General features: G+C 45.6%; 1 protein-coding gene across 7 annotated transcripts in view; it reads right to left on the bottom strand.

The window, feature by feature from the left end:
* Window positions 1-405: 405 nt before the first annotated feature.
* Window positions 406-9,082, bottom strand: part of LOC121307240 (Fc receptor-like protein 5) — a 92,577-nt gene continuing 83,900 nt past the window's right edge. For 6 of the 7 annotated variants that reach the window (XM_041239388.1, XM_041239389.1, XM_041239390.1 and 3 more), the window contains 3 exons: window positions 3,437-3,508; window positions 2,821-2,884; window positions 406-1,164 (listed from right to left, as the gene is read on the bottom strand). In XM_041239388.1, coding sequence (XP_041095322.1) covers window positions 1,044-1,164; window positions 2,821-2,884; window positions 3,437-3,508 — 257 coding nt within the window. In that variant the 3' untranslated portion in view covers window positions 406-1,043. Of the gene's footprint in view, window positions 1,165-2,820; window positions 2,885-3,436; window positions 3,509-5,203; window positions 5,270-6,328; window positions 6,413-6,903; window positions 6,970-9,082 lie in introns of all 7 variants that reach the window. The other variant, XM_041239385.1, reaches the window with a different exon arrangement.

Below are 9,082 nucleotides of genomic sequence, written 5' to 3'. Positions count from 1 at the left end.
TGATCTCAGCACACTGGAAATCCAGCTGCACTCACACACACTGTGCAGATCACATCTTGTATACTGAGCCTGATCTCAGCACACTGGAAATCCAGCTGCACTCACACACACTGTGCAGATCACATCTTGTATACTGAGCCTGATCTCAGCACACTGGAAATCCAGCTGCACTCACACACACTGTGCAGATCACATCTTGTATACTGAGCCTGATCTCAGCACACTGGAAATCCAGCTGCCCTCACACACACTGTGCAGATCACATCTTGTTTTACTGACCTCCATTAACTATACCCTTGTCTGGTAACATCAGCCCATCCTATTGATATTGCCTGCAGCAGCCTATACACTTAGAAATGCAGAGTCAGCAAATAAAATACTGCACCTCTTTTTTTTTTTTTTTACCCAAAAAATATTTAAAAGCAACAAATACAAAGAAATAAAAAAAAGTCGCTGGTTATATTAAGAGCTCCAAGGTACTCGAGCAGTTTGCATATCTTGTTTTTACACTGGAGCACAAGGTCAGCAGGGCCGTTGAGCAGACGCAGAACAAAACGTCCCCCTGTTTGAAAATCTATCTATATTGGGTTGCTGTGATTATCTTTGACATCATTATCATGACTTCATTTGAAATAATCCTGTCTCACTGTGAGATGGTCGTTCTAGTTATTCTGTGGTACACCACGGAACGAGTTATAAAGTGGTATGATTGTGGCTCCTATTTCCCATTACAGTAAGACCTGTGATCTGGCTATCAGGTGGAACACAAACTGCACTCTCATACCTACAGTATGGCTCCCAACGACAGCATTATAAAGGGGGGTACTGTATATACTGTATTCTATTATATGCATTTATATAGTATATTAATTATATTTCAAGCTTTAATCAATTTTTCCAAATGATGTGTTTTTAATAGATACATAATTTGTATGTGTCGTTGTTATCAAATATAATGTGTTTGCACTGTAAAAGTCCAATGTTTTTCTTATCTGTAGACTGGCCCAGGAACGTTGTCCTAAATCAATCAACCAGTTCAGTAGCTAGGAGCAGGCCTGAATCCCAGTCTCTAACTTCAGGAGGGACTGTGATCTCTGACATGCACTCCTTCTCAGTGTCTCCGGATTCAGGCTGGCTCTCATCCCCGGGGACCCTCGTCCTTTACTGATGTGGGTCAGAGAGAGGAGAGAAAATAGTCAGCTCTCCACACACTAAAACAAGCCGAGAAGAGAGCTGCATGGAAGGGAGGGAGGCTGGCTCTAGTGGTTAAGGCTGGGACTGGGAGGGAGGGAGGCTGGCTCTAGTGGTTAAAGCTGGGACTGGGAGGGAGGGAGGCTGGCTCTAGTGGTTAGTGAGGACTGGGAGGGAGGGAGGCTGGGTGGTTACTGGGAGGGAGGGAGGGAGGCTGGCTCTAGTGGTTAAAGCTGGGACTGGGAGGGAGGGAGGCTGGCTCTAGTGGTTAAAGCTGGGACTGGGAGGGAGGGAGGCTGGCTCTAGTGGTTAAAGCTGGGACTGGGAGGGAGGGAGTGGCTCTAGTGGTTAAAGCTGGGACTGGGAGGGAGGGAGGCTGGCTCTAGTGCTGGGACTAGGGAGGGAGGCTGGCTCTAGTGGTTAAAGCTGGGACTGGGAGGGAGGGAGGCTGGCTCTAGTGGTTAAAGCTGGGACTGGGAGGGAGGGAGGCTGGCTCTAGTGGTTAAAGCTGGGACTGGGAGGGAGGGAGGCTGGCTCTAGTGGTTAAGGCTGGGACTGGGAGGGAGGGGAGGCTGGCTCTAGTGTTTAAAGCTGGGACTGGGAGGGAGGGAGGCTGGCTCTAGTGGTTAAAGCTGGGACTGGGAGGGAGGGAAGCTGGCTCTAGTGGTTAAAGCTGGGACTGGGAGGGAGGGAGGCTGGCTCTAGTGGTTAAAGCTGGGACTGGGAGGGAGGGAGGCTGGGAAAGGGGACTGGGAGGGAGGGAGGCTGGCTCTAGTGGTTAAAGCTGGGACTGGGAGGGAGGGAGGCTGGCTCTAGTGGTGCTGTTAGGGAGGCTGGCTCTAGTGGTTAAAGCTGAGGACTGGGACTGGAGCTGGGACTGGGAGGGAGGGAGGCTGGCTCTAGTGCTTTAGTGGCTCTCTAGTGGTTAAAGCTGGGACTGGGAGGGAGGGAGGCTGGCTCTAGTGGTTAAAGCTGGGACTGGGAGGGAGGGAGGCTGGCTCTAGTGGTTAAAGCTGGGAAGGGAGGGAGGCTGGCTCTAGTGGTTAAGGCTGGGAGGGAGGGAGGGAGGCTGGCTCTAGTGGTTAAAGCTGGGACTGAGGGAGGGAGGCTGGCTCTAGTGGTTAGGGACTGGGAGGGAGGTTACTGTAGAAAAGCTGGGACTGGGAGGGAGGGAGGCTGGCTCTAGTGGTTAAAGCTGGGACTGGGAGGGAGGGAGGCTGGCTCTAGTGATTTGAGGAGGGAGGCTGGCTCTAGTGGTTAAGAGCTGGGACTGGGAGGGAGGGAGGCTGGCTCTAGTGGTTAAAGCTGGGACTGGGAGGGAGGCTGGCTCTAGGGTTAAAGCTGGGACTGGGAGGGAGGGAGGCTGGCTCTAGTGGTTAAAGCTGGCACTGGGAGAGAGGGAGGCTGGCTCTAGTGGTTAAAACTTGGAGTGGGAGGAAGGTGCATTGTCTCAATTAGTTATAGCTGAAGTACTGGGAGGGAAGGATTCTGGCTTTAGTGGGTAGGGGTGAATGTCTGGGAAGGAATGGGTTTGACTAAAGTGTTTAAAGATGGACCTGAGGGGGTGGAAAGGGGATGAGGACATGATTCAAGGAGCAGGAAAGAGAAAGTTACTGTAGAAAAGCTCACTTTCTTTTTCTTCTTTGGGAGGACTGTGGCATACATGACTCTGCATTACCTGCTGCGGGTTTGCCTGCAGAGAAATGCACCCTGATTAATAGAGGGAGGAGAGAGAGAGAGGAGGGGTTCTAGATGCTCTCCAGCAATCCTTATCTGAGGGCTTTGCTTGGCTTATCTCAGAGTACAACACCTCAGGCTGGTTATCTGACAGGGTTTTACCTGGGAAATAGAGACAACGATCTGAGTCTGAGAATCTGGCTCATTGTTATCTTTTAATCATAGTATTTACAAGGCTAGGAGACATTATTTTGTCACTCTTCTGAGCAGATCAAATTTTGAAGACTCTTCTTTTCACTTGCAACCTGGTCAGTTTGACCCAGCAATGTTTATTCAATGCCATAACTACTTACTTTAGAGAACAAGGAGTCAGGGTAGGGGGTGAAAGGGAAAAACAAATTCCCCACCACCCAGTCTGTTCCAGTATGGGCTGGAGGGGAGTGTAAAGGGTTCATTCTACGTTAGAAACATGAACAGTTTTGATTATCCTTTATAGAAACACTGGGCAGAGGGGTATTAGGAAGCCTGTCCAATACAGAGGGTTGAGGGGAGGAAAGAGATTTCATACCCTTCTTCTTCACATTCTTCATGTCGAGCTCTGAATAAAGGGTATCACTGTTGTCTGCAGCACTGGGGTTATCTACAGGTAGATTAGGTACATCACTTGGATATATAGTGTTGGTTTAATAGTCTATAAAATACAGTTGCAGCCGGATCTTTTTTCAGTAGCGTGCTTAATGACAATGTGTAACACTTAAGAAACACTTGTTCTATAAATATAAAATACTGGAGTCCCTTAAGTAATGAATTATTATTTTAGATTCACTTTACATGGTTGCATTATTTAATCATGACGTCTTGGTGACATTTAAGGCAGCGGGATGGCCAGAGTGGAGCTCTCAGAAACTTGTCTAACCCTTTGCGGTCCTGTATCACATCAGGTCCGACAGTACGATTTTCCCTTTTCGGTCCAATGGCGGACCCTGTCCAACATCAAAAAGAAGTCAAGTGCAGGACTCTAGTCAGTTTTTCTCTGTTAAAAGCAGAGAAAATCTTTCAATGGCCGAGAAAACCGATAGGAGCCGATTGAAGCCGGAAAAAAAAGGGAGCGTATCTGAATAATAGAGCTAGTCTCTGCACCACATAGATAAGACGGACACAAACAAAGGAGACAGCTGCTTCTGCATTCAGAGCTCAAAGAACATCACAGACATCTGCAGAGCTTTCTGAGGTGAGATAGTAATCAAACAATGACTGGGATCACATTATTGAGGAGTTTGGTGATAAAACGAGTGATCAGGAGAGGATTTATCAGTATGCATGTCTATAAAGAGGTATGTGAAAAATACAGCGAATATGGGGTGGGGCTTGGCTGGAAATGCAATACTGATGTCCTTTTGCCATGCAGTGACTTTTAAACCTGTTTTACTCTGAAAAAAATTATTTTAAACAGCGCTTGTAAAATAAACAGCACGTGTGAAAATAAATTGGACCCGATGTGCCTGACAAGCGCTGAATAAATGGACCGCTAATGGCTTAACCCCAAGTTCATCTGGTCCCGCTAACCTGTCAGCATGCAACTGACTGCCTCTGGTTTCTGTGAAAAACACATCTGTTCCATGTATTTCTGATGGTTAACGGCTACACTCTGGGGTACCACATTCTCTGGACATTAGACATGTTTCTGAGTGCTCTACTGTGACCATACACTTTTAAGAAGCCCCCGTGATGTGAGGACTGATTACATACTGTACAAATCAATTCTAAACAGGAAGACGACATTAGTTAAGACAACTCTAGCCGTTATACCCAAGCCAAGTCGCTGTTTGAAGTCCATGAAACACAAAGCAACTCTCAGGCAAGCTTTTCTTACACATTTTCCAGCAGCTGCTTCGAGATAGAGCAAGACTATGAAATTGATGTTAAGTTTGGTAATCATGTTGCTACTGTATCAGCCAGCTGCTTCAAAAGCTGCCAGAAATAGTTGGCTGAAGCTTGCCTCGTGTTCCACTGGCTTTAGGAATCTATAAACCTCCTTTGCTGCTCACCTATTTGTAACAATTAGGATGTAACATTGCTGTTTGTGAAACACGGACAACTGATTCTCATGACTCTGATACATGGAAAATGGATACTGTCTTTCTTTTTAGTGATTTTCCCCAGTTTTTAGTTCAGGGGTTTCCAGTTTAAAACACATTTTGAAAAGTTGTTCCCCTATCAAGCAGGTTTGAGATCGTCTAACTGAAACATGATAAAAGAAAATGTTTCTGGGTTTGTCTTCATTGTTCTCTATATCTCCGCTGGTGGCTCAGAGAGGATTTTTTGTCATTCTTACCTTCTCGCTTCTTGACAAGGACAGCAGAGTACAGGGCATCACAGTCGCGTTTTGATCTGGGTTTAGCTGAAAAGATAGAACAATGAAACGAAATGCCAGTCACTTTAAGGTTTACATTGTAGTGTGCCTATGCAAAAGCCCTACCAAACTACTAAAGCAAAGCAATATTCATAAAGCCACTAATGTCCAAATCTCTCATGCTCACAGAGGAAAATTGAATTCGTAGATAGACACAACCTACAGTACACTTGTATGATAAAGATTATTATCACATACTGAATCACACAGTGTCCTTCTATTCAATATGTAGTCATTGTAACAAGGGGGAGATCTGTGCTGACTCATCTGGTGCGTTCATAGTGCTGTGGGTCATGGCAGTGACATGGAGAGGTGGGTGTGTGGGCTCTCCCTCTCTCTGAGTGGCTGAGAGGCGGGCCTTGGGAGGATTGCTAGCCCTACAGAATAACGTTCTGCTGTTCCCTCAGTTCTGCCCCTCTAAGAAGTGCCGAGCTTGCGGAAGCTTTGATCCAGAACTGAGAACTGCCGGGAGAAAAGACCTGAAAGAAATCTAAAGAGAAGAAAACCAAGGCAGTGATAGCGGGGAACCCTTGGGCAGACCCCGTCAGTATACAGACAGCAGGCTGAGGGAGCAGCAAGTGTAGGATGGGGACCCCGGCCGTGCGGGTAGCGATGGCCGGGTTAACGCTGCCAAATGCAGCACCTTTATTTTGTAGTTTTATTACTGTGTTTTATTTTCCCTTTTTTCTTTCGCTTTCTGTTTTTGATTATTCATTTTGAGCACCTGCGCCCGCATTTGAACTGTTTGCCGACATTAGCGTTCCTGTAGGCCTGTCTACCATCGCTGGTAGTCAGGCCACGGACAACAGCGCCCTCTGCGGGCTAAAAGAGAAAAAGCAACAACTAAATAAAAAAAGGCACCTGTGCTGTTCTTCAAGTACATACTTCTATCTCCCGTGGGTCAGTGAATTACCCACCAGCCGCCCACGGTAATGTACAGGTTAAATTTAATGGACAACCCAATACATGTTTTGTTTTCTGACCTGCTAATAAAATATCACATTATAATATGAGCCCTGAAAGAGAGGAGACTCAATACAGAAATACCTGGCTTTGTATTCTTTAAGTCAATCGTAGAGTAAAGGATTTCGTCACCATTGGATGCTGAGGGGGTGTCAGTGACATGCACAGCTGGAAATACAAAATTGCAGTCATTAGCAACAAACATGAAATGTAAATGTGACTTAAGGGCAGAAGCCTACATAAATCCCCAGAGACAGACACTCAATAGTTATGCTAAAGAATGTCCAGACCAGATTTCATCACAACTGAACATGTGTTTCTTAAGACAGAAGTATACATGCAAGAGTGATGGACAGACAGACACGGCACCTCTAAAAATTCTAACACTCAGTTTGAGAGCTGATGTTTAGTTGAGGGTTTGAGTCAGTGACTATGTAACTCTGTGTAACTGTGTTGTGTTTGAGGTAGTGAAGCCAAATACCCAACCTAGCCCGTCTAGGTTCTGCCTTGTTAATTTGTTCCAGTGTTTTGTTTGTTGGTTTAATAAATGCCAAATTCTCAAACAAAGGATTTCTACTCCCTTGTGGTCATGTGGCTGGAGATGGTGTAGAGAAGGTGTCAAGTGGAATGGGATGGAGAGGAGTTCCAGAGGCCCTGACCTTGGTTCTGTTGACACGGCATTACTTCTGCGTATACGGTCTCTGTTTTGGATGTGGTGCAGTTACCTGGAAATGCAGTCAACAGCAAAAAAAAAAGAAAGAACCAGCATCAGAACAAGAACAGGTCCTGCAAGCACGCTGCCCAGGGCAGTGCATACACCAGCACTGCCTGCATCTGCATGCATCAGGAATGCATCTTCTGAAGATTGATGTTATCTGTACCATTTAAGACATTATTTAATAGACTTCAATTAAATCCCCATTTCATGTACTGTTTCAATAAATTAAATAATTAAGTTTTAGTATAGTTTACAGTTCACAGTATTAAGCTTTGGAATTATCATAGAATGATTCAGATTTTTTTAATGGTATTTTTTTACAGACACGTGATCTGTCAGTAACTCACCAGGCTGTTGTCCAAGTCTGGAGAGCTCCATTCCTCTCGAAGGCTGTGCAGGAGTCTGATCAGCAGGGCGCCTGTAAGAGACAGAGAGAGGGGATCAATGTACCAGAGAGGATAGAAGATAATTACTGTTGCTTTGCTTCTATGTGCACCATGAAACCAGACCATAAAACTCAACCTCATCTCGTTCCAACATCAAACTGGGGCAGCCTACAGCTGATTCTACCTGCAGTCTGAGAGCACATGGGCACACTCCCTGAGATTTTGAGGTATAGTATTTCAGCCACCCTGTTATCCTAACTGGGCCTGACAGATTCCCAATTCAAAAATGGTTTGATTCTGCTTCCGATGGAAACAAATACAGCAGGATTGTTTCAGATCCTGTTTCAGAATCATCGCATATTTGCTTGATAACTGGCTGACTTCTTACGTGGTCCAGCAGCTGTCTTATGAAGATAAATTCAACTCTCGTGAACCTCAATCTCTATGGTGCAGTATTGAAAAAATAGCTTCAAATAATAATGCCCATCTGTCCATTAGCCTAAACATTGCATTACATTATCAGCTGGAAATGTGTTTAAGGGGGCATTTGTTTTTGAACGTGTTACCCCTGTCTCCTTTTCAGTTTTACAGCCACTCAATGATATCTGGTGGCATGAGATATCAGGTGGATCACAGTGCTGCTCATTGTCAGTATACCCTCTAATAGAGGGCTAGCTTTTCTTCCTTTGCTTTAATCATTCTCTCACTCTCCCTGTTCCTCTTAGCTCCTCTGACAAAGCCAGTGAAGCCAGTGAAGGGGTGAGGACAATAACACTCTCTTGGTAAAAAATAACCAGGGAAGTACAAGACAGACTAAAAGCATGGATTGTGAACAGAATTCTCTTAACCTTGTGTAGTATGAGATGTCAAGAAATGAAAATACATATTTGCTTACTGTAACGGACAACTGGTAGGGTGTGGGTAATTCACTGACACAGGAGACAGACAGGTGGATTTGGCAACACCGCACAGGTGCCCAGTTTTATTTTCGGGGTGCTGTTTTATCAGTTTATCCCGCAGATGGCGCTGTGGGTCCGTGGTCTGATTTACCAACGATGGTAAACAGAACCACGGGCATAACAAGCGATGGTACACAATACCGGCGCATTGCAGGTGCTCAAAGAAATAACAATGAAAACAGAAGGCAAAAATAACAAGGGAAAAAATAACACAATAATAAAACTACAAATAAAAGGTGCTGCACTTTGCAGCAATATCCCTTTCGCCGATGCCCGTGCGACCCGGATCTCCGTCCTACGCTGCCAGCTACCTAGCCTGCTCCACTAGACTTTTAAAGGGTCTGCCCAAGGGTTCCCCGCCCTCACTGTCTCTCCGACTGGTTCTCGAGCGCCAGCGGGTTCCGCAAGCTCATGAGAGTGCTCAGAAAAGGCATACCTGAGGAAAAGGGCAGACCTGAGGAAACAACAGAGCTTTATTTTATAGGACCGACAATCACCCTAGACTCGCCTCTCAGCCATTCAGAGATGGGGAAAGTCCACACTCACACTTTCCTACCTCCCCGTGTCACTGCCATGATTCACAGGTGGTTGTTGGACGACTGCCCTCTTCCTGCAGCTCTGTGAACACGCCAGCAGATTCAGCACAGATCTCTCCCTGCTACAACTGCTCATCTGAGACCGTTAAATGAATACATGTGCACAAGAAATTGTATGCAACTATTTTGTTAGCTATCCTTAAAGAATTGCAAGTAAATAATATCACTTGCCATTTATT

The sequence above is a fragment of the Polyodon spathula genome, chromosome 54 (assembly GCF_017654505.1).
Source record: "Polyodon spathula isolate WHYD16114869_AA chromosome 54, ASM1765450v1, whole genome shotgun sequence".
Lineage (NCBI taxonomy): Eukaryota > Metazoa > Chordata > Actinopteri > Acipenseriformes > Polyodontidae > Polyodon > Polyodon spathula.
The sequence above is the reverse complement of the archived record's forward strand: the minus strand, read 5'-3'. Positions and strand labels throughout refer to the sequence as shown.